General features: G+C 47.9%; 8 protein-coding genes across 8 annotated transcripts; 4 read left to right on the top strand and 4 right to left on the bottom strand.

Moving 5' to 3' along the window:
• Positions 1-293: 293 nt before the first annotated feature.
• On the top strand, positions 294-1,688 carry L228DRAFT_238812 (hypothetical protein; the record flags this gene model as incomplete). The annotated part of the gene is made up of 1 exon (XM_018331082.1): positions 294-1,688. One exon carries the CDS (start codon positions 294-296, stop codon positions 1,686-1,688), a length of 1,395 nt encoding a protein of 464 aa, XP_018188469.1.
• Positions 1,689-3,458: 1,770 nt separating this feature from the next.
• On the bottom strand, positions 3,459-4,209 carry L228DRAFT_139519 (hypothetical protein). The gene is made up of 2 exons (XM_018329160.1): positions 4,161-4,209; positions 3,459-4,103 (listed from the first exon to the last, which is right to left on the bottom strand). The coding sequence occupies exon 2, from the start codon at positions 3,986-3,988 to the stop codon at positions 3,521-3,523; it is 468 nt and encodes a 155-aa protein (XP_018188470.1). The 5' UTR covers positions 3,989-4,103; positions 4,161-4,209; the 3' UTR covers positions 3,459-3,520.
• Positions 3,998-4,757, top strand: L228DRAFT_268288 (hypothetical protein; the record flags this gene model as incomplete). The annotated part of the gene is made up of 2 exons (XM_018335105.1): positions 3,998-4,156; positions 4,356-4,757. 2 exons carry the CDS (start codon positions 3,998-4,000, stop codon positions 4,755-4,757), a joined length of 561 nt encoding a protein of 186 aa, XP_018188471.1.
• A 1,046-nt stretch (positions 4,758-5,803) lies between these two features.
• Positions 5,804-7,000, bottom strand: L228DRAFT_268289 (hypothetical protein; the record flags this gene model as incomplete). Its single annotated transcript, XM_018335106.1, has 2 exons — positions 5,804-6,386; positions 6,483-7,000. The coding sequence occupies 2 exons, from the start codon at positions 6,998-7,000 to the stop codon at positions 5,804-5,806; spliced, it is 1,101 nt and encodes a 366-aa protein (XP_018188472.1).
• Positions 7,001-8,206: 1,206 nt separating this feature from the next.
• Positions 8,207-12,329, bottom strand: L228DRAFT_139580 (hypothetical protein). Its single transcript, XM_018329161.1, has 3 exons — positions 11,898-12,329; positions 9,619-11,833; positions 8,207-8,511 (listed from the first exon to the last, which is right to left on the bottom strand). Exons 1-3 carry the CDS (start codon positions 12,140-12,142, stop codon positions 8,506-8,508), a joined length of 2,466 nt encoding a protein of 821 aa, XP_018188473.1. The 5' UTR covers positions 12,143-12,329; the 3' UTR covers positions 8,207-8,505.
• Positions 12,330-13,749: 1,420 nt separating this feature from the next.
• On the top strand, positions 13,750-14,243 carry L228DRAFT_238816 (hypothetical protein; the record flags this gene model as incomplete). The annotated part of the gene is made up of 2 exons (XM_018331083.1): positions 13,750-13,897; positions 13,936-14,243. 2 exons carry the CDS (start codon positions 13,750-13,752, stop codon positions 14,241-14,243), a joined length of 456 nt encoding a protein of 151 aa, XP_018188474.1.
• A 1,471-nt stretch (positions 14,244-15,714) lies between these two features.
• On the bottom strand, positions 15,715-16,727 carry L228DRAFT_261038 (hypothetical protein; the record flags this gene model as incomplete). The annotated part of the gene is made up of 2 exons (XM_018334301.1): positions 15,715-16,535; positions 16,604-16,727. 2 exons carry the CDS (start codon positions 16,725-16,727, stop codon positions 15,715-15,717), a joined length of 945 nt encoding a protein of 314 aa, XP_018188475.1.
• Positions 16,728-19,140: 2,413 nt separating this feature from the next.
• L228DRAFT_261039 (hypothetical protein) lies at positions 19,141-22,827 on the top strand. Its single transcript, XM_018334302.1, has 11 exons — positions 19,141-19,657; positions 19,726-19,758; positions 19,827-19,875; positions 19,949-19,979; positions 20,078-20,923; positions 21,001-21,031; positions 21,096-21,151; positions 21,231-21,305; positions 21,369-21,565; positions 21,639-21,991; positions 22,098-22,827. The coding sequence occupies exons 1-11, from the start codon at positions 19,580-19,582 to the stop codon at positions 22,452-22,454; spliced, it is 2,106 nt and encodes a 701-aa protein (XP_018188476.1). The 5' UTR covers positions 19,141-19,579; the 3' UTR covers positions 22,455-22,827.
• The last annotated feature ends 35 nt before the right edge of the window (positions 22,828-22,862 follow it).

Below are 22,862 nucleotides of genomic sequence, written 5' to 3' on the forward strand. Positions count from 1 at the left end.
AGTGTGCTCGCTACAGGTCTACTTCACCGCCTTCATCCTCCCTTCCATTACTTCACTCTTTTTCATTGCCAATTGCTTTGATCTTCACGATTTCATTTGAAACCCGATCTTGTCACGCTTCTTCCTATGGTACGAGAGCTTCCATAGCGCACGATTTCAGTGGTATTGTCCTAACGGCAGCTTTGGCCGAAGGTAATCGCAAGTTCGAAAGAACGAACAAAATTAGAGCTAACAGGCCACAAAAATAGGAAACCCTCTACCACTCCCCTGAAAAACTCCCCTCAGAAGCCATCATGTCGACGTCTTCATCACATAGTTTGTCCTTTCTTCCCACGCCAGCCTTTGCCAATCCCAACAATGAAAATCTTCCACCAATCTTCCCGCCGCCGTCCTTGACGTCACCGAACGCGACTGCCTTCCGCCAGGTTGGCTCTCCCAATGGATTGCTTCCTGTCGAGGAATACTTTTCACCTCTGCGGTCCCCTGTTGCGACCGACATTCGCAGCGCGGACTCGTGTCCACCGCGCCAATCTATCCCCTCAGCCAGCCAAGTTCCTCCTGCGAGAGCAGCATCGGTACCTACTGTTTCGCTCACAACGAATTACATCGAGCAGTCACGACTTTTGCTTGAGCAACAGCGGAAGGTGTTTGAGCAAGAGAGGCAGCTATTTCAACAGGAGCGTGCTATGTGGGAGACTGAACGTAAGGTGTTACAGGCACGTATTGCAGAACTAGAATCGGCAGCGGGACCGTTTGGGAAAAGAAGCGGGATTTCTACACCGTTAGAAGGATATCCAGCACTTAGTCTTTCAACGAAAGTCCCGCTTGGTGCCGGAAATCTGAGCAGCCAGAGCTCAAGGCAAACTACCCCACTCGACCAAACCGAGAGGTTCTGGGAGGGCGGGTCTTCGCGGAAAAGCTCTGGAGGAACATCAAGAACGTTTTCTTCTGCAATGAGGGAAGACCACCATTTACCAAGTATTTCGGAGAATGCTCCGTCTTTGGGCAAAGAGCCCCAGGAAATCTCGCCAGGAGCCAGTCTCTCACCAGCCGGAAACAGTGTGGTAGGAAACGGGATAGATATTTCGCTAGTGGAAAAGGAACTGGATGGCATCAGCCTTAAACCCACCGCGTTGCCCCCAGAGATAGTGGCGAAGGTCACTTCACCTTCAGCGGCCTCGCCCTTGCGATCCTCATCACCGTCGCGTGCTCCGAATGATCGCAACACGGGTTCTGAAAATCTCGCTCCCCCAGTGGATAATCTCACTATGGACGCCGGTCATACACCTCCAGCGCCACGACCTCTGGACGAAAACACAAGTGCTATTCCTACTCCAAGACAAACTCGCGCTGAGGTATCAGCAAATGACCAAGAACTTCCACCGCCCATCCCCGAAGAGGAGACAGATGGCGACGTCGAGCTGCGAGGACCGCTTGGCCTGACGAATGTTACTGCCAAGGACGAAATTTTCCTCAACCAATTGAATTCAAAACTGGTTCAAGCTGCAGAGCAAATGGCTTCTCTGGCATCTGAAACCAGCTCGACCACCGATGCAAGTTCGGAAACCAATACGAACGACAACCAAGAAGGTTCTGCAGCCGGTCAGGAGCCAGAAGTCAAACTCAAGTTCAAAAGAAGCATGAATTTCGGTAGTGCATTTGGATCATCGAATGTGGGGCGGTCGTGATGCTTACATGGGCAGTAATCGTTGCGTCATTATGGTTAGATTATCTTCTTTCAGAGTCAAAAGAACACGGGAGGAGTTTCATAGCAGTGATGGCATTTCGGGCATTAAGATTGCTTTGCGCACGTTTTGTTACAGCCTGACCTACAAGAATTTCATGTGGCATTCTCTGATGGCATTTCTATGAGCAGATGCTTTGATTTCAAGTTCAGCCGACGAACCATTCGCGGGCAATCTTGTATTATTGTCGCAACGGAGGTAGCTTCACTCTGAAAATCTCTGATTGTATCATCCAACGAGAAGGTTTTGGGAGCGCAGCGTCACTTATTATTTGCACTTGATATGCGCTTTGCTCAAAGATTATTAAATTATGCCGGTAAACTTTGCACTTTCACTACACGCATTAAATCATCTCCACCAACGTCCATACCCAACAGCGAGAATAAATTAGACTTTAGAACAATGCCTATTTTGATAACAGCGATATGATCTGATATAAGAGCAAAGCCGATTTCTTTTAGTTTATTATTGCTTGGTAACTATATCGCATCAATAAGTGGTACGCAAACCAGGCCCTTTATCAGTTGCCCGGATTTGGACTTGGGGTGTAGCTCCGGGTTCTTAACTTCAAACCTCTCCTTGGGCTTCCCTTGCATCCAACGCGTCCAACCGTTTCAAGGGAAAGCCAACCCCACGCGAATCATACATTGCTGCTACTGTATTGTCCCTGGTGGCTTATGCAGGGTTTTCTTTCTTCGCATTTAATAATGGCCTTTTACTTACCTGATGATCCCAGAGAGACGGAAATCCTCGGTACCTACAGCCGTATCGACCGACGCAAGCCCTGAAGCCAAGCAAGCCCTTGTCAAGGGGGCCCGGCTTATTCAACGCACAGTCTACATGCAAGGCTGATCATCTTTCGACGTGCTTCCTCAAGGCCTCTCTTTTCCCACCTTTATTATCTCAGATGTGATCAATATCAAATCTTCACAAATGTGCGAGTACATGAAAAACGCTCCAGCGTTTCGCCAGACACACTACAATCCCTTGGTGATTTCGTCATTGTGCCACCAAGACCACCCACTTTCGTCGCCTTATTTCTCTTCGTCCATATTCGTCTGAACCTTTTCTCTTTTTTCCTTTCCAAGGCACACAATAGGGCAAACCTGTGGCTGCTTCATCTTGCAACAAATGCAACCCCGAAATTGTCTGGCCCTAGCGCAATACGAAACAAGGCTCTCTATCCTGCTTCCCCGACTCGAATGAGTGCGTTGCTTATCACCTGGCGCGGGGGTTCTCGGGATGTCTTTATACACATCCCAAACATCTGATTCATCCCTGTGGTTCGACTTAGACACGCAGTCTTTTTCCTTTCTTACGCTCACCCATGGCCCAAAAAGGGCCCACGATACTTTTAGCAGACAAGTGTCCAAGGCTCGCCAAGGACCACGTCCATGTCCCTTTTTGCCCCGTTTCTACTACTTTTGTGCCTTACCTGGGCCATTTTCCTGACGGGCGTCCCTTTCGAGTTGAAACACTCCTTGCTGATGCCCTTTTCGATCCTCGTCCCTTGGGCTTACCTAACTTTCCCAACTTGCAATGTGCAGAGCAATCAGCTAACGACAACAGCTCTTTACTTGCTCTTATTCTATCTCATCCCTACGTTGACCCTATTCGTCAGACACATACGGATTCGGCTACACACCATTGACCAAGACATCCATGTGTGATATGATGTATGAAGAAAGGGGAACCACCATACGATGCATTTTCGCTTCGAGGTGTATGTATGTATGTATGTATGGATGTATGTATCAGGATTATCCTGTCTTGTCTCATGTACGGGGACGCAGGCCTGCAGACCGGCAGACCTGCAAGCTTGCAAACCTCTGTGCGCTACAGCCTACTACCGTGCGCTTGGGTTCGTACGCAGCAGCCCTGTTCCCCGGGCTGAAGCCAAGATAATACCACACGGTAGGATATAAGTCCAAGGGATATGCAATTAAAAGTTTTCGCTGCCCTCGATTGATTTTGACTGTCGTTATTCTGTACCCTCCTTTTGTCAGGTGTTCTTTTGTCTCCTTATTGTTCTCATTGTTGAGCCTTTTTGTGGAAAGCAAGTGCCGAAGAGGAAGAGCGGGTTTCTTTTCATCTTCGAATTCTTTGTCTTCTTCATTGTCTGGGATCAGCTCACTACTCTGTCTCGCTCTCAACTTCTTGCTCTGTGGCCTATACGGACTCCGGCTCCAGGGATATATATCAACTCCCCACGACCAAAATATACAAACGTCATCTCTCGACATCTCGACAAAATGGCTTACACTTCCTGGACGCGCTTCGTCGTGTATCTCGCCATGACAGTCTGTCTGTTGGTCATTGCCGTGCAGAGCGGTCCTTTGCCTGGCCCTGTCCGATTCTCTGAAGCCGAACAAGCTCAGATTGAGGCTATGAGACTTGAAGGTCGATCTGACGTACGTTGTCTCTCTTCATCCATCCATCCATCCATCCACCCATTCATTCATCTATTTCTTTCTTGTTATTCCTTTGTCCTTTCTCTCAATTCCCCCTCTCCCTCTCTCGAAAGAAAATTGAAATGAAAGGATAGAATACAATCATACTAAAAAAGACAACAAAAACAAACCCCATGAACATCCACGCTAACCCTTCTAGCACTCCATCTTTGAAACCATGTCGAGCCAACACGCCAAACGTCTCGCCGAAGCCATAGCCTCTCCCGAAAGCGCAGCCTCTTCATCCGCGAGCAGCACTACGACCTTCTCATCGATCCTCTCGCGCTTCCGCGACGCCGGCGGAGTGCTCAAGAAGCGCGAAACGTTCGCCTCGGCCTCCCCCTCCACCGCGTACGGCGCAGTCAAGGCTCGCGCTCTGCCCGCAGCTCCGTTGGCCAAGCGTGGCAGTAATGCCGCGTTTGTATGTAAGCTGCTTGGCACCGTGGGCGCCAATCTGGGCCCATGCACCGAGGAGGTCGTTGACGAGGTTGAGAATTCCCGGCTGCGCTTGCGAAGGGATTCGAAGCTCAATAAGAAGGATAAGCCCTGGGGTTTCTCTTAAAGTAAAGCAGTAGGTTAGGTCGAATGATTCGAGTCCACCCCAAGGGCCGGATTTCTGTTGTTGTTTTTGCTGTTGTTGTTTGGAGGGGGGGTTGCTGAAGAGATGAAGAGACCGGGGGACGAAGAAGATGAGGGATCATGGGACTGGACTGTGGACTGGACTGTGGATGTGTTGGCGTGGATGATGCATGATGCATGGTGCAGGGTATGACCATTGGAATTATAGAGAAATACACTCTTACACATTTTACGCCATCTTTTATCTTTCTATCCTTTCATTCTTTTGTTCTCTCGCTGGATCTCTTGCATAACCACGCTCGTTTCACTTGGCTCTTTCTTTTCTTTTCTTTTCTTTTCCCCCTAGGTTTCCGAAGAATGAAATCATTTTTTTTTTAATTTGGCGAGAACCAAAAAAAAAGGGGGGACTTGGGAATTGAAGATTTTCTGTATTTGGTATATGCATGACACACTGAACGAATAGTGAGAGAAAATGAGTAATAAATGAGTAATAATATGAGACTCATGTGCAAAAAACTAAAACACTGGACAGTGGACACATATGCCACATTGAGTTGCAGGTAGTTGCGGGGGGAGTATCGAATATTGGCGGCCAGGGACGACGCAGGGGCATTCGCCAGGACTGAGCAAGGGAAGAAAGTAGGAATGGCAAACCAAGTAACGACATTATGACATTGAAATATAAGCAGTAATCTAAGTTTGCGCAAAAGTGCAAGAGGAATTTCTTATAGATCTCCAAATACAAAAGAAAGATGCACACAAGTACCGAATATGATTAAGAGAAAGAAAACAAGAATAAAGGAAAAAGAACTTGGGAAAGAAAAAAAAAACGAAATAACAACGCCAAGCTTCTCCAAGTCATTATATGCGTATTATCATGGATAGAAATGTGTGAAAAATTAAAAATGAAGAAATTAACAGCCAGAAAGGATATTTAAAAAGATATCAAACGACTTGACAAACGAGAAATTTAAGAAAAAGAGAGGGGGCGAGACAATGAGGAGAGAAAAGAAAGTAACTAAAGACCAGTTATACTTGCATGGTATAATCGTGTTCAATCCCGGGAGTCACGCTGGCCATAAACTTGAGAAAGACGACGAGATACTGGTCGACTCTAATGGCGACTTCTTCCTCCTCATTGCCTCCCTCGTGCTGGAGGACTTCCCATTCGTCGCCCCCGTTTCCGCCCGCGGCTGCAACGCCTGCATTGTGGCCCTTTTTGTCTGTGAGGCTCAAGTTGTGTGTGTCATCCACTAGGCCCGCCAGGCCGGACTCCACCCTGCCGTCGGTGTCGTGGCCATGGCCGTGACCCTGTACTTGGGCCTGGCGCTGCTTCAGCAGACGAATCTTCAGCGCGGCGTCGGCGCGGTCGAGCAAGACTTTCATCACGGAGGCGTGCTTGCACGGGTGCACGCTCGCCATTTTCACGCTCTCTTGCGTAAATGGGAAATCTTCCAGCGTGACTGTCTTGTCTTTGTAGTCGCCTACAATGTCCTCCATCATCGCCTGAGGCGCGAGAGGCTCAGACGTGGACAGGTAGCCGGACAGGTACAGTCTCGGCGTGCGGTAGTAGGGTGAATATGTAATGTAGAGGTTGTATTTCCGTAGCGGGCTGTGTAAAAAAGCCACTGTTAGTATTATATGATTGCAGAATGCCAAAGATGCAAAGGAGAAACGTTAGAAAGGCAAAGTAAGGACAAGGACATACGCGGTTGTGCCAGCACCGGCTTTTGGATCCCGTATTATTGCCTCCTCGTCATCCTCTTCATCTTCCATGTCCGGAATCTCTTCCTCGTCTTCTTCATGTTCACCAATATTTCCACTCTCATCGACCGTGCGGACATCCTTCATGCGTGCTTCCTGACTAGCTGCCAATCCGCCCGTTCGCAGCCACCCATCGTCGTCTCCGCCTTCGCCTGCGCCAAATCCATCTCGGACCATTGTCTCATCTTGTCCAGCTTCGCCGGCAAAGTTGTCGTCCAGGCGCCGGTGGCAAGGGACTCCTCGAGTCACAAGGTATTGCTTATTTGGCGGCAGATACGAGACCTGCTTGCTCGGGTGAGACGCTGGCTCCCATGCCCATGTCGGAAACTTGTAAACTAGGTAGTCGCCCGCAGAAACAAACTCGTCGGGCGTTATCTGGCCTGTTGAGCGGAATGTTGAAGTATGCGTGATCGGAGCGAGCTTATCCCGCCATGAGGATAGAGTGGAGTGTAGAATATTCATGTCTTTTTATGTTTCTCGTAGAGGAAAAGAGGAAATTATAAACAAATGATTGGAAAAGGATAGATTGAGAAGTTAAAGTTGAGGTAATGTTATGTTCAAGGGGGGTGCGTTGATCGTGAATAGGAACTATCTTGGTTGCCTTCAAGATACAGGTTGATAAAGCGAGGGGAAACCCGGTGACGATGGATGAGCAAGTAGGGCCAAGCTAATCCCCAGCGAACAGAACCAACCGGAGGCGGCGAGATCTTGATAGGTGCTTATCGGTCACGTGGACCCTTCACCGCCTCCTGACATGTGACTTGTGACATTTGTTTCACTCAAGCAGGTAAGACGTCACAGAAAAAGAAAGCTGACTTGCTTAATAGATAATTCGATTATTTTATTACAATTTCTGGTTCCTTTGTCAGTCATATGTGAATTATTCAGTTGGAGGAATATCATGGTGCATCTGCAATCTCATGCTCTTCCAGCCGCTGGCGGCGATAAGTCCAACCGTGGCTTATTGTAGCAAGCTTAACATGGTGGCTCGTAAGCTTAGAGACAAATGTAGACCACTCTTGTGAGAAATTACCGTCTTTAAGTATTGATTTGAGGATTGAACGGAAGCTTCTTCTTCATTTCTCTACTATCCAGCGTACGCCGTACTGGCGCATTAATTTCCAGTTATATTTGTGGAAGCAAACTCACAGTATCTAGGTACTCCCGGATATTACCCGTTATGCTTAAAACGCTTCAGCTCAGAATTACTTTAAAAGCCTTTGTACGACGTTGCATTTCCCACGTTTCTTACTTACCCCCCCCCCCAGAAAAAACAAATGGACCCGGGCTGCCTAGAGATGCGACCTGTAACGGGTCAAAAGGGGAACACGTATCATCATTAGCGCACTGTTCCATTTCCATGCATTAATAGAGTCTCTCATCCTTGTCCGAAATTAGACCTCGTTGTCGCGTTTCCCGCGGCATCATTTTAAATCATTGGCCCTTTGATATCCGAAAGGTTGCCTCACCATGGCGGAAAACCTTCCCCGCTTTGGCGTCGGGCCGATACTCTCTGCATCTTAAAATCAGAGAGCCTTGTTTTCCAATCTGAAATTTGGTCCAATCTATCCACCCGGGGGGCAACCGGTCCCCCCTAGAAAAAAACAATGGCCGAGTCACTCAGTGTTGCACAAGGCTGAAATTTGCGATGCTGCGGCTACATGCACAATGAGTGTGGGGGAAACGAGGGAGAAGAACGGCGATTCGCCAGACTAAAGGCAGATAGCGGGATGCAAGGCTCAGTAAGTATGTTTGATTGATGTATGATGTGGGTACGGAATGCGAGATTCGTTACGTGAGGCTGTATTGGCATGACATCCCGTTCCTAGGAAGAATTCTGAGATGTTGATATGTAAGAGTATCGTGTCTCACCAACCACTCGAATTCAGCAGCCGTCGGGCTGAGCATGATTGGTCTAAGGCTACCATGCGAATGTTGGACGATCAACAGGCGGGATCAGCATGCGGCTAGATCTAAAAGATGATCAGCAAACGTAGGTTCGGCAAAGAATATAAAAAGAACAATAACACGAAACACTCTAGTTCAAGGACGATCTGGCTACTGGAGCGAGAACTTCGGCAAACGAGTGTGAATAAAATGTACGGCATTTCCTATCGAGATGATTTAGTCTAAAATTTGCATAGAGATGTGAACCGCCCTTATTGTCCTAGATTATTGGCTTGAAAAGAGACAAAGTGTAAAAGCCTGGGCGCATATGAATAAAAAAAAAAATCTCCGGAAACAAAACAATCGCATATGCCTTCGGTTGAAGAAGGATAGTTCTTTTAATGAAGAGCTCTCTGAGGAGAGCTTGACCTGACCGTGCCGAAAAGACTGTCTGTTATGTACAACCTAAGCAGTTGAGTATGCCCGATATATTTTCCTGCGACCAGCAGCGTTTATGCGTTACAATGTGCGGTTTTGTTCTTTTGTCAGAGTAACCGTGTAACGACACCGAGAAATCCCCATTTGAAATTTTCTGCGCTTCCTTCAACCAGAGCCCCCAACTGAATATCTGATCCAATCTGAGTAGACACCCCTACGCATATCGGATGGCGAATTCGCTGAGCACATGGCAGGACGAGGCCTAAGACCGACGCTTGACGCGTGAAAACGGCGATTGAAGGATTCCGGACGCCCTAAAGAGAGCCTTGTTGTGAATCTAAACCCACATTTGGGATCTTGTTCTCCCTAAATTGCGGATTCTGAAGTTGTGTTCATCGAAATGTTATCGGACCGAATGGCTTCAGCCCTCGTCGGGTAGAATACTGCTGCGAGATCCCTCTAACCCAGGCGAAACTGAAGGTGAGCGAAATGGCGAATTCGACTCTTCAGTGGGGCTCCTAATGAGATCCCCAGCTGCCGTCCCAAGGTCTTCACTCTCATCCTGGGGTAATTCGAACTTGAGGGCTTCAGGCCCAAGTGAAATTGAAGGTGTCGATAGAGCCTGGGAAGCGACAGCCGGCGTAGTGAAAGCTCGCAAGGACTGATCAAAATTTAAAGCATCGCAACTCTGGAAAAGGCATGTTCAGCGCTGCGAGAGGATCAAAGGAAAACATTCAAATAGAGAATTTACATACCTTGGAGATCTGATGGGCAAGCCATAGAATGCGCGCCTCTCGAACTGGTGTCATAGAAGGCTGTTCAGTAAATCTCTCAGAGTTATCCACAAGCACGTCGGTGAACCAAGCGTCGGGAAAGTAATTAATGGTCCAGAGCAGTCCCCTCATGTGATAATCTTCAGGTAGCGGCCGACGATCATCTCCCTCCTGCGCTGGAAAATATGGTCCTTCCATCCAATTGAGAGGTATTTCGGATAATAATAGCGAATTCAACATTGTAACAAGTGCCCCCCACGGAATGTCTGATGCCAAGGTTGCTAATGCCCCATCTTGACTCGATAAGTGGTATAGAAAGACGAGTGACACATGCACATGTGGTAAAACATTTCCATCACCAATCCGCTCGAGAGCAATTTTCAGGACTGAAAAGGCCAACTCTTTTGCATATTTAAAGCTTGCAAAAGAAGTGTCGCGAGAAGAGTCGCGGGGTTGGAAAGTGTCAACAGGCTTAGCACCGGAAGGATTTGATTTCTCCCATTCCAGCTTCTGCATCAAGGAGATATCCTCCGAGCCAAAACCAGACATTGCAGCGAAATTTGAAATAGCAATGAATACACCTTGCTCTTTCCACTTTTTTGTTACACACCCTATATGATCATCTAAACCATTCAGAAATTTTGTTTTTAGGTTGAGAAATCCATCTGTATTTGCCTTGGCGAAAAGAATGCCATGTGCTTGAACAAATATATGTCCAAAGCCTTTCTGATGCTCGTCAAGACGTGAAATCATGTCAAATAAGGTCAATATAGATTCCCTTGCGGACGAGAATGGATGGACCACCGACAATGCTTTTGCATAGAGAAAGAGCTGCTGGACAACGTCCGGGCGAGCCAGGATAGCCAGATGGTGATAAAGTCGGCCCACCTGGGGCAACTTGTCGGCTGCTTTGCTGTACCACAAACGAGCAACACCTGTCCAGATTTCTCTGTCTTCCGGATCCTTATCTTCAATGGCCATACGGTAACGAGCAAGATCACCGAGACATTCAATCCAAGTATTTTCAAACGTTGAGACGGTCTCGTACAGAAGTGCAACCACCGAATAAGCTAGGTAAATAAAGGAGAGCATCAGATCCCTAGAGTCCGGCAAGGCATCCCTAAGAATCTCGAGAAAAGAATGGATGCCATATCTCCACATGCGTGCAGGCATGGCGTGTTTTGCCGCAAGCCTGCGTTGTGAAGCACTCGCAGATGGGTGTTGTGACGCAAGGAAAAAATCATGATGTTCGTACAGCAAAGCGCGATGCAGATCAAAATAAGCTCTCCACCTTTCCGGCCTCATTTTGGGTTTCTCTCCCTCAGCATTCCGAAAAGAGAGCATTTGGTTGTTGTCCACCTCAATCGCTTTAGCCTCGGCCATTTCCAATGCAGCGTAGATTGACTTGAGCTCAGCCGCAAGCTGCTCTTCCGAGATAGGTCGGGTCTCCGGTTGGAGAAAGAGTTCAGCGCCAGGCCCTTCCGCTATTGCGCCCTTGTATCGCAATCCGGCTTCCTTTCGAGGATTTCCCGAGGCTGTTTGAGCGTTGCCAGGTTGTTTCCGAGAAGGCTGCTTCTTGTGATTCGACCAATTTCGTGGCCCAGATTGTCCCTGAATTGCATCCCTTCCCTTTCTTCGTCTGGGATGGTCATCTTTTTCCAGAAAGCCATGGGCGTTCGTCTCTAAACGCGGGCTCGCTGCGGCTTTGTTATTCGCGTCCATCTTAACTGTCGGATCATCAAGATTCGGATCGAAGAGTCGTTTGGGATTGGAACGCGGCGCCCGAGCGAGTCCATCGCCTGATCCCCCGTACAGTGGCGCACTGCGGTCAAAATCAGGGTCTACTACCTGCCGGGTTCGGGGCTCATAGGAGCGAGCCTTGGAGCGCCTGGGAGCTCCGTGCTCAGCCGTTGGTTTATTATCCTCTTCTGCTGCCGCTCGAGCTGCACCAGTTGCTCGTTTCCTGGCATTTCGGGGCCGTGAGTCTTCCTTGACCTTTTCGTCAGGCCGATTTTCCAGGGAGAGATTCCCAATATCGCTCAATTCCGAAGTGATACCCTGTTCAATTGCGGTCTCGCCAGGGGAGTATGCGACTTTGCTGGGCTCATCGGAAGCAGATTTGAAAGGTGATGATGATGATGATGGCGGAAGATGGACCTTTTCACCCTTGGGCCTACTTTGCGAGTTCGCCGCAGGTCTGAAGAATAGCTTGTTAGCTATAGATCCGATCCATCCACGGCTGTAGTTGGCCAGCCACCTACAATTTTCTATGCGCATGCTGCTTTAGCCATTTCCTGAGCTCGATGGTAGCGGCGTGTTCATGGGGTGCCGGAAGCTGGTCCGCATGGCAGCTTTGCACATGGGTCCATAAGTTGTGCTCGCGCTGAAAAGAACGTTCATCGCTGCAAAATGGGCAAATAAAAAGTTGACTGCCTCTCGCCGATTGTTGTCGCAGGTGAGTTTCAAACTTCTTGGATAAGAAATGCGGCTCGTTATTCGCCATCATGGGGGATGGCAAGATGACCAGGCAAGAGGGTTCTGGCTCCCATTCAACATACGAATGTCGGCGAATCGGCTACCCTGTAATGTGGGGGTTGCGGGCTAAAAGTCACCAACGCTCGGAATGGGTGATCTAAGCGCGACATGAACCGAGAGAGGAGAAGGGAGTGAAGAAGCTAGGGTTCGCTGCTTGCAGGGCAGATGGCAACATCTGGCAGTTCCATTGCTTCCGTCTATATAACATTACTTTGCCGGCTGAGCTGCTACAAGATGATTTCGCTTTTTCATCCCAAGTAAAAATCTAATACTTGGCAGGCTATGTGTGTGTGGGTGGGTGATACCGGCCAGCCGCCTCGCATTTAGGCAACCACGCCACAATGCACTAGTCGCTGATGCCTTGTTGCCTTTCGCTAAAGCATCTCTTGTTCAACCCCCCTCTTTTAACCACTGCCTGTGCGTGAATGCGCTCAGAGACTCGCTCAGAGCATCTGTGGGGATTGCTTGTAATTTCTGAGAGAGAAACAGGCTGTCTTATTATAGTCGTCACTCCTCCTACTCCGAAAGATCTTCTTTGCTAGCTTTAGTCGTAAGCACGGAATGCATTATCTAAATTCTGAGCAACGCTTGGATCGTACCTGCAGGTGTGCCACATTACGTTGTATAACTGGACCGACCTCGAACTGCACAAGCCAAACTTGCACCCGAGAAAGGTAAAAAGCAAAACTCTCTGAAATTGCCTCAGTACAATATGTTTCCGATCACAAGAACAGCAAGGCCTATCCGAGAGACCTGCACACATACGATAAGGTACCTTTTCGAGGAATTTTCTATCTATGCGCTAGGGCCAACGATGACCACTGGAATTTGGGGGCTATTGGAACATCTCAGATATCCATCCACTCGAGAAGCTTGCTGTCACGCTGTTACTAAGCTTCATGTTATTTATAATTCCTTTCCAAATTTTCACACAAGGAACTTGATGCCCAACTAAGGTATGTTATTGAAATTCGTGGCAGGCCCAGTATTTATTGTTCCGATGTGGAACCCTATATCCTTGTGCCAACCCTTGCGCCATGTCCTGCTGCTGTATCTAAGCAAATAATAGCAGCCTGTGCACAGTGGGGCAGGGCTGGGAAAAGAATGCGGTTGCCTGAGGAGATCGAAAGAAAACCCCGTTGGTCGTATGGCTCCAGCACAGGCTTGTAACGCGGCAAGGCAACCTTGCTGATGGACAACTGCGTAAAATTAAACGTGTTGAGATGAAGAAGAGACGGCTTGCCCGGAATTAACTGTCAGACGCGGCATCTGCTATCCTGAAATATTTGTCGCTCAAGTCGTGAGCAGACTTCTCGACATTGTTTGAACCTCTGATTGGAAGGCATTTATCCTGTGCGGCGTGAGGCAGCGAGGCGTGATAAAGGACCTTGGTCCCCGCTGCTGGAAGGTAACAACTTTGGAGGCATTACCTCGCCGCTACGAGAGAGCCATTTATGCTCGAATCAGTGGCCAAGGAGAAAGTTTATCTCCTAATTTGACCAGCATCGATAGGCATGTTTACCGGCAGCGGGAATTGAAGCACCAGTGAGAAAATTCCGCGGCACAGACAAAGTGATCATGAATCATGATTTGGTTCCACGGGATGCTGCGACAACATCACATTCCTCTTCCATGCAGGATGATTGTGATGTGGTTGGTTCCCTATGGCCGCAAATTCCCTTTCTCCAATCCAAACCACGTGGGTTGCGGTGGCACATGGCGCCCTGTAAGTCTCAAGGTAGGCTTCCCCCACCACAACGACAGCACTTTGCATGATTAAACTGAATTACGCGGGTTTCATCTTCTGTCTTCTGTTACCTTGTCGGTCCAAGAAGAAGAAGAAGAAGAAGAAGAAGAAGAAGAAGAAGAAGAAGAAGTCTTTCGCCTATGGGAAAGTCGTCCTGGTTTATATAATGATGTTTCATCTTGGAAAGCTTGGGCTCGTGTGCCAAAACCTGTGTCGGATTGAGCACTTGTATATGCAATTGCCGCTGGGATATACACCCTACGTTTCAGCGTCATCGGTCCCGAGATTAGGTTCCCTTAGCTGCAACAGCGGTAACCCTGTGTAAGCGAACCCGAACATCATAACTAAAACCAGGAAAGTACATAGGTAACTTCTTGCCCACCTCAAATAACATTTCACGGTACCCTGCGGTTGAGGCGCATTCCTTTCCCGCTGAAGCTCCAGGCAACAGTTCACCTGCATCAGTTCATTTCCTTGTTCGATTCGTCACCCTTACATTTTGTGGATGAAGCTGTCAGGATGTGTGAACCTAGTTTTTGCCATTTTAGAAACCTTCGCCGAGAGTCACAACCAATCGGATTTCTTTCGCATCAGATCTAGAAATACGAATGCGTATTTGATTTTTCGAAGGCTGAAGTCTCTGAGCGCGCTGAGGCAATAGTCAGACTTACAAAGCTCGGTTTGGCGATTGCAATATGTACAAAGTAACCTTCCTAAATCTGAGGACTTCAACGAGTAAAATAGCAGTAAGCTGCACGATCGTATCTCCTTCTATAGCCTGAGCCATTGCCCTTGTGTCTCTGTACAAAGTGCCTCTAGGAAGGCTATTGAGCATGGCGGGGCGTCATTTGATCAACGAGCCAGTGCATTGCTGTGATACGTTGAATGGACGCTGGTGAGTGCACATGTCTTTCCCCGCTTCTCTGTGAAGTCAAGTGCCGAACCAATGTCCTTTTCAGAACTCCACCCGGCCCTTCTAAGCCCTTGTCCATATCTGAGCCATGCCGGTCGAATTCTCGGAGGCTGTGATATCAGGTTAGCAGCTTTCTTGGGAGCGACTGCGCTAGAATACTTGAACGTTGACGGGGGTTTTACGCCTGAAATCTAACGGATAGGTTGAGCCAGGGATCTTCTCTCTTCCGAAAGGTACTCTAGGTAGATAACTTGATAAGCAAGCATAGTATTTAATTAGAAAAAGCGGTCTGCACAAGGTGCCGTAAAGCTCGTTTGAAGTAATAAACTTTAAGTCTGCATGGGGCAATGCGAAAACATTCAGTACGGTAATAGGAAAGTGCCTGGTAGTTTTGCCGGTTCCCATAGTGGCGGGTACAGTGGCGCCACGGGGCTTTGGTTTCGCTACCGAAGGGACTCCCTTAACTAATTACCATAAGTGACCAAGGGCACACTGTTTTGCTTGTTTTTAACCGACCTTCCCGTCATCATTGACGGATATTGCCCTGCTGTGCCCAATTCTCAGTTCCTTAATCGGTATTGTTTGTCTAGGTGCAGAATGGCACAGAAGCAAAGGGATAGAAAAATGGAGCTAAGCATTCGGTCCAGTATTTCGGGCCCAAAAAAAGAGAACACCAAAGCAAGTCGAACAAACCTTGAAATTTTTGGCCATTCAGGTTTAAGATCATGATCAACCAGTTCCTCAGATTCCGAAAGGTCACGAATGAATCGCAACGAGGATAGCTCATATTGAAGCAGAGTTGTAATACCAAGATATGAAGATAAAAACAAATAAATACACGAAGTAGAATTCAGGCACGTTTCTAGCGTAACGTAGGTAGAATCTAATCGTAGTCGCGAATTTTTTGCCCATTACGAAACCTAACCCAGCCCGCGTGAGCGCCTGGACCGCGTGGGCAATCCCTTGGGTACCACTCCACAATCTCGAGGTCAAGATCAGGGCCAAAACTTGCTCTCCAAGTGTCCATGATTTTCTCAGCTGGGATGTATTGGGAATGACTGGACCAGATAATACGTGGTTTATATATGCTGATTCCACGCCGGTCTCTGCCACAATCGTAGGTAAAACTGTGGGCACCAAATCTCTCATCCTCGCCGTAAACGTTTTCGACGCGTAGAGAGAAATCTTTGAGACGAGGCATGCGCCTAGCTGCCAGCGCAATGCTTAAATGGAGCTCGTCAAACCAATCTTGTCGCGGTTTCGCTCGATGGTAGGGAGAAGGACGAGAGCTAGGGTCAATTAAATAACCTTCATCATAATCATCGTCGGTTGCACGGAATAGAACTCCTAAGTCGAGTTTCCGCCGATCTGGGTTCAGCGGGTCGCGTTCCAGCATCCATTGACCGTCGGCAGTATCCATTTGTGTCTTAATTTCAACGTATTCGAGAGCGGGCCATGATGGAAGGGAGGACTCGTTTACTGCCTGTCGAGGCCAGAAAAGTTCTGCCGAAAGCTGCCCTACTTCTAAAAAGAGGCGTGTGAGCCGCTGCGAAAATTGACGCATGTACATGGAAAACAAATCTACGGCCGATTCGGTGCATAGGTTTGGTGGAAGCTGGTCATGAACTGTAGATGCTTCGTATTGCAGGACCATGCCGAAATCCTTGAAATCAGCAGGAAGATTGCAGAGATGCTTGGCGATGGCTACAAGAATTGACACGTTAGCGGGCGAAAAATTTCTGTAAGGGAATTGAAAAAGTTTTGACTCACACAGTCGCGCATCGCGGCGAACCTCGACTCCTCGTCTTCACTCGTCATCCAAACGTGCTCCAAGACCGATAATACTCGGGCAGCATCGGGCAAGTCGCCATGCTGATTCCGGATACAAATGTGCATTGTCTGCAAACACGTCTAAAATATGTACCGAGGGCAGCTTTCTCTCTGTAAAGTATGCGTCGTCCAATCGCAAATAGGGCGGCCCGTTTACTTGGTTCCAGCTTTTATCGTCCGCGTATGCATCTGCCAATGGATGTTGGATCTCGAGCGTCAGACTTTCGAGAGCTGCTCCGTGCCATTGTGATAATAGAGAAAAAAGCTTGTTAATCTCGATAGAAAATGCTCTGTTATGAAATGGAGCATCAATGGCGCATAATGCATCTTCGCCACGGTTGTTGGCTCCATCAGCGGGATCAAAAGAAAGACGAGGCGGGGTCCAAGAGAGCGAATAATGAAGAGAGCGAATATATCTTTGTTTCTGCCCGTGCCCGTGTTTGACGATTTGTGCAAATGTATCAAAATCGCATGATGAGAAATCGAGACTAGCAAACAAGCTGGGCTCGACGATACCCTGGAACGTCCGACAAGTGGTCGCGATCAAAGGGAAATCAGAGTTTGGCAAATAATTCAGAATAAAAATCAAGATTTCCAAAGGCAAATCGAGCAGCGCCATGACAATCGAATTAGCAGCTCATCCAAGGGACGGTTTAGCCCAGTCTGCAGTGAGGGGTTCGACCGGGACTGGCTCTGGTTTGTCGTGTTGCGATCAAGGCTAGGGCCATGACTTGTGATTAACTCTAGAGCGCCAAAGGCCGGCCATGGTTTGGAAAGGGATGCCAAAGGATGTTAAAATTTCAAGTGTTATGAGAATCTTCCTTTCGGTAGATTATTGCTGTCATGGTGGTTTGAATCAAGAAGCCAATCCCGATGGTCAACAGGTTCTCCACCACCACCAAACTTTTCTTTTCTTCTGCTTCAAGGTCCCGGAGGGAAGAATGGACCAAAAAAAGGGCCACGTGATTATTGGCTGGACATGAAGATACTGAAGATATTTTGCTTGTCACTCAGGAGGAAGCCCCCTGAGCTCCAATTACCCCAGTCTGCCGAGTCTCGCTAGGCTCTACCAAACCACCTGCCAAGACGATTAGCTCGCGATTAGACATCAAATCAGCTGAGTTTCCATCCACTTTACCCCTAGTGTTCCTCTGTTTACCCATTGCTCTTTCTGCTCCATTGCTGGTTGCTCCATCATTTATTACTCATCGCTCTACCCAGCGCAGTTCTACATTGAAATCAATTCTACGCTGTTAGTTTGGTAAAGTGAATTGGGTGCTCGTTCAATTTCAAAGTTCCGGAGTAATTTGATGGAAAAGCTCGATCCCGCTTGCATCAAGAATACGTAGTAGGCGAGCTGTCAGGACTAATGGTCAATTCCTTTCAGACTGGTTTTGAGTACTGTGTCACGGGACCAGGTGTTGCAGACGAACCCATGCATCAATGCTGGCTTCTGTGATGAGAATGGCAAGTTCATTCATAGGTAGAGAACAGGTGTGTCAGGAACTTTGAATTTACATTGGCGATTAAAGGCACTCTTCTATGCTTAGCTCTCTCTCAGTGAAGAAGTCTGACGCGGACCAGAATCACTTTAATTTATACGGTGTTTTTCCCCCTACTCTATAAAGATTTTAGAAATAGAGGATCCAGAAGATGATGATAATATGAGTAGATAGAATGGAGCAATTGAGGCCACACTTTTTATTTCCCAAATGGGACCCTGACTACGGAGTAGGTACTCCTACGTTGTGACGTTTTTCCCCCTGCAATCAAGGAAGACGTCCCAATAAGGGTTGCAACCTTTATATTGGTAGCTTCGGTAGAAACTGTATAACTATACAATGCTTAGTATTGGCTGTCATATTTTTCCGATCAAAAGTTTAATTCCAAAATGAGTCTAGGTTTCTGGAGAGGTTTAAAAGCGCCCTGCTGCCACAGCCGCGTTTTGGGACCATTGTAGGGACAGCTCAGGTTGTCAAAGGAGATGGGGGGATTTCATTGGCTAGGAACACACCTCCGACGGACGAATAGGCCATCTGAGCAGAGAGATTAGACTTTCCGCCACCTGCGTGCTTTTCACGCAAAGTACCGGATACTAGCGAAGGGTCCAGCGATCTCGTGCCGACTGTCAGGGCAATGTGGAGACGCCACAGGTAGAGAGTACGCCATAGCTAGCTCTTCTTAGGCTGTTAATTGGTGCGGACTTTCCTCCGCACGACACCTTTACCTCCCCCCCCCCAAAAACCAAGGGGCGTTGGATGCGCCCAAAAGTTCCCTTGGAGCTTTTCTTTTTACTTGTGTTACTCTCCTGCTAATAGAATATAATAGAATAGAGAAAAAGCACGTCCCCCACTACTATGCCAATTCGCCCCCCTCCAATTATGATGAATAAGTTTCTCTCATAAAATACTAATGCAATGCCCTTGTCTTTGTGATATTCGATTCTTTTTTTCGCCCTCGCTTCGGCAACCATAACATTGTCCAATTGCATTGGAATCATATATGCAACCAGCTTCACTGCAGGGTTGATCGACCCTACCTTCGTGGCAAAGAGTCATGATGAGCTTTCGACAACAATACATGATCGTTACAGTACAGTGATGGCGTCCATCAAGCAAATGCGAGCATAGTCAAACGTAGTTTCCCCGGCGCTCTATATCGGTGTCCTATTAGCATTGCTCGGCCAAAGCTCATCCGTGCTCCCCTTGTCCACTTCACAAGCCAGCCCCTTCCGATTTGCTGGTGTTTTCATTCGTCCCTGAAGTCTTTATAATTCCAGAACGCAAAACCTTGTCGATCGCTTCCCCACGCACAGAGTGCTCGGAATTATCCCTTGGACCCCCCCGGTCAAATCGACCGCCTGCCGAGCTGGCAGCTACAACGCCAATTGCAAGCTCACTACGGCACGAACCACAGCAATGAGCGAGGAAGGGCCTGGGCCAAATATTCTCGAGCTCGCCGCTCATAGAAGGGAGAGGGCAGCAATAGCTGCTCAGGTACGTCCAATCTCACCGCAGAACGTGCATCTCGTGCTTTTGATTCCGCTAATCATTGAACCTGACAGGCGTGCGAAACATGTCGATCGAGGAAAACCAAGGTACGTAGTGCACAATGCATGAGCCTCAAGGAAGGCGTGGAAGAAACTAACATTTCACTCGAATTTAGTGTGACGAGAAACGTCCCAAATGTGGATTGTGTCAAAGATTAGGAATTCGTGAGTCTCTAATCAACACAAATGAGTAACCAAGCATAGACGGAGACTGATCAACCTCTGCTCTGAACATCAGCGTGCACTTACCGCGAGCCTCAGCCGACAAAGTAAGTGATTTCTTCATCTCTCGAGAATCTGCCTGTGGTTGTCCCCTTCTGGATGGGAAATCTTCCACTTTGTGGGCAGTGTGCTGATCGTTCCATAGGCGAGATAAGACCTTGACCTACATTCTCGAAAGCCTCCAGCGGCTCGAGCTGAAGGTTGATTCCATGAATACTTCTCGATCAACTTCGTCGCAGTCTTTTAGCTCAAGAGCAAACCAACCCGCAAGCGACACATCCAGCAGCCTCTTGAACGACTTTAACAATCTTTCCCAACCACTAATGCAGGCAGAGACACCAAGTTCACTAAGCTCCCACGCTGGTGTTGGGGATCGTCTGCCTCAGCAACCGTCTAAGCCTCACCAGCGACTACCTGCCGCGCAAAGGGTGCTGCTCTGGCCCGCAATTTTAAATTCACTCGATGCCAGCGGCCTGCCGCATGCCCAAGAGCTTCCTCAAGCCCCCGAGGATGGGACGGCCTGGATCATGCGGTTGCAGGATCAGGAGGGACTTCATCCACTTCCTCTAGAGCCCTGTTTGGACGCACATCCCGTCTCACCCGGTGGCAATCGCGTCACCTTTTCGCCATTATCGGAAGACTCTATGCGAAATCTAGCCGGAGTATTTTTTGATACCTTCAATATAGCTTATCCATTCATGTGCCGTCAGACTTTTTTCTCGTCTACACTCCCTCTTATCCTACGACAAGGTTTCGGACAAGGAGATATTGAATCAGTCATCGTCCTGCTTGTACTTGCCCTCGGAAAACTCGCTCTCGAAGGATCCATAGGAGCACCAGTGGCAAGCGAAAATGGCAAAGTGAGTGGTTTTCGGGGCGGGACGATTGAAACTCCACCGGGCATTGATCTCTTCAATGAAGCTCGTAAGCGGATGGGTTTTCTTTTGACCGATTGTACCCTCGAGATCATCCAAACATTGTCTCTTGCTTCGTAAGTTCTCTGTGGCAGGGCCGCATAAAAGCGGCGTATATCAGCGGCATTGTATTAATTCTCAATTGCACGACTAGGCTGTATTTTGCGTCTTGTTCTCGTCACATTGTAAGTCTCTTGACAAGATCGTGCGATGTTCATACGCGACTAACAATTTTTTTTTTCCCCTCAGGAATTCTGGCGACTGTCAGCATTTGCCTCATCGACCTGTCGGACGCTTCTTCAATCGTATGTCTCTCCAAGCTTACAATCGGCCAACAATTGATGTGCGGGCTTCATAAGGATTGGGTTTGACATGTCATCTTAGCGATACCATCGACTGGTCTTCACAGCGCGGAGATCTTCTGAAACGAGTCTTTTGGCACTGTCTCATAATTGAAAAGTGAGTGCAGGTCGTGCTGAGCTCCCGTCTAGTTCTGCTGCTGATCTTATTCTGGCGGCGTAGTGGTATAAATTTCGAGTTAGAACTTCCAACAACGGGCATAAACGAGTTTGAAGAAAGCGTACCACTGCCCAGCTTTATTGGGCCTCCGTCCCGAGAGGATGCTGTGGCTGATGACAAATGTCACTATCGATACTTTTTCCTCGCCCAGGTTGCTTTGAGACAACTGTGCGGTCGAGTTCATTCCGCAATCTATGATGGTGAGTTGTTCTATTGCAATATCCAGACTTGCAGACTGGCACTTTGGTGGGAAGCCTTGCTGAATTCGACCAGGCAAGTCTGAAAACAGTGAGGACAGTAGTGGGCCACCGGGTTTCGTCATCAAAGAGTTGTCACGGCAGCTCGATCTTTGGCGTGACACGCTTCCAAAGTCCATTCAATGGACAGATGAAAACTCGTTGCACCGGATCGCTGCGGATGGCAGTGTGGTCGAGGCGATGTTTATGCAAGACCAAGGAGCTCTGCCAGTTACCTACGAATACAACATCGATGTGGTAGTCGCGTCGCTTCGTACGCGATTTTACTATACACGCTACATCACCTATCGCCCGTTTGTGTACAAGGCGTTACACATGCCAGAAAAGATGACGAATGAAGACATTGAATATTGTACTGCGTGCCTTAAGGTTTGTTTACATCCTTTCACTTACCAGATGACGTCAAATTGTTTCTTTTCAATTGCAGTAGCGAAGATTCAAAACTAACTCGAACCCACCGGGGCTATTTTTATAGGCATGCCTCCGCTGGACTGTCTGTATGGCGCCTCCAAAAAATAAAAAGCGCCTTGTCCCATATCTCTTTACCTGGACACAGCACCTGCTTGGCATACTTCTCATCTTCTACCAGACCAAGACAAACAGCATCCTCCAGTACATCTGCACAAGATATTTTGCTCCTGGAGAGATTGAAGAAAGCATTACCTTGATGCTGGACTGGATTGACGACATGCGGCGCGTCGATGGCATCGCACTGTGGAGCTGGAAAATTATTGAGCCCTTGTATAGGTCTTGGGCATTGCCCCCATCATCTCCAATAAACTTGCTCGCGAGGTCTCTTGCGCCGCATGACCGCAATATGCTCGCGCAATGACCTTCTCTGCTTTATTCTTCAAGCGCTCAACTCCCATCTTCTTTTATGCTGCCTCATACCCATCTTTTGTCTTCTTTCCTTTTTTCTTATTTTTTTTTTCTCTCTTTCCTCTCTTTTGTCTTACCTGGTTGGAGTACGAAAAGGACGAGGGAATGGAGAGTAAGTCACGTCCGTTTCGGTTTTGCGCCACCCAACTCCAATAAAAACCTTGGCTCTGGCTTTCCTTTTGAACCTCTTTTTGTATTATATGTTTTTTCTGTTCATTTCTTTTCTTTCATTCATTCTTTCTCTTTTTGTGGTTTTGGTTTTCTATTTGTTCGGGCCAGCATAGATTGGGCGTTTGAAAATTATCTTGTCACATTTTGATCCCGCTTCGCTTTTAGTTACAACTTATGCCAAGTAATCGAA

This window comes from Xylona heveae (assembly GCF_001619985.1).
Source record: "Xylona heveae TC161 unplaced genomic scaffold L228scaffold_5, whole genome shotgun sequence".
Lineage (NCBI taxonomy): Eukaryota > Fungi > Ascomycota > Xylonomycetes > Xylonales > Xylonaceae > Xylona > Xylona heveae.

Bases quoted from the DNA above. Each gene is read 5' to 3' on its own strand.
- L228DRAFT_139519 (XM_018329160.1), bottom strand. From the start codon at position 3,988: ATGTCGAGAGATGACGTTTGTATATTTTGGTCGTGGGGAGTTGATATA.
- L228DRAFT_139580 (XM_018329161.1), bottom strand. From the start codon at position 12,142: ATGATGGCGAATAACGAGCCGCATTTCTTATCCAAGAAGTTTGAAACT. The intron at 11,834-11,897 runs GTAGGTGGCTGG...GCTATTCTTCAG, and splicing joins CAGCATGCGCATAGAAAATT to ACCTGCGGCGAACTCGCAAA.
- L228DRAFT_261039 (XM_018334302.1), top strand. From the start codon at position 19,580: ATGAGCGAGGAAGGGCCTGGGCCAAATATTCTCGAGCTCGCCGCTCAT. The intron at 19,759-19,826 runs GTACGTAGTGCA...ACTCGAATTTAG, and splicing joins GTCGATCGAGGAAAACCAAG to TGTGACGAGAAACGTCCCAA. The intron at 20,924-21,000 runs GTAAGTTCTCTG...TTGCACGACTAG, and splicing joins CAAACATTGTCTCTTGCTTC to GCTGTATTTTGCGTCTTGTT.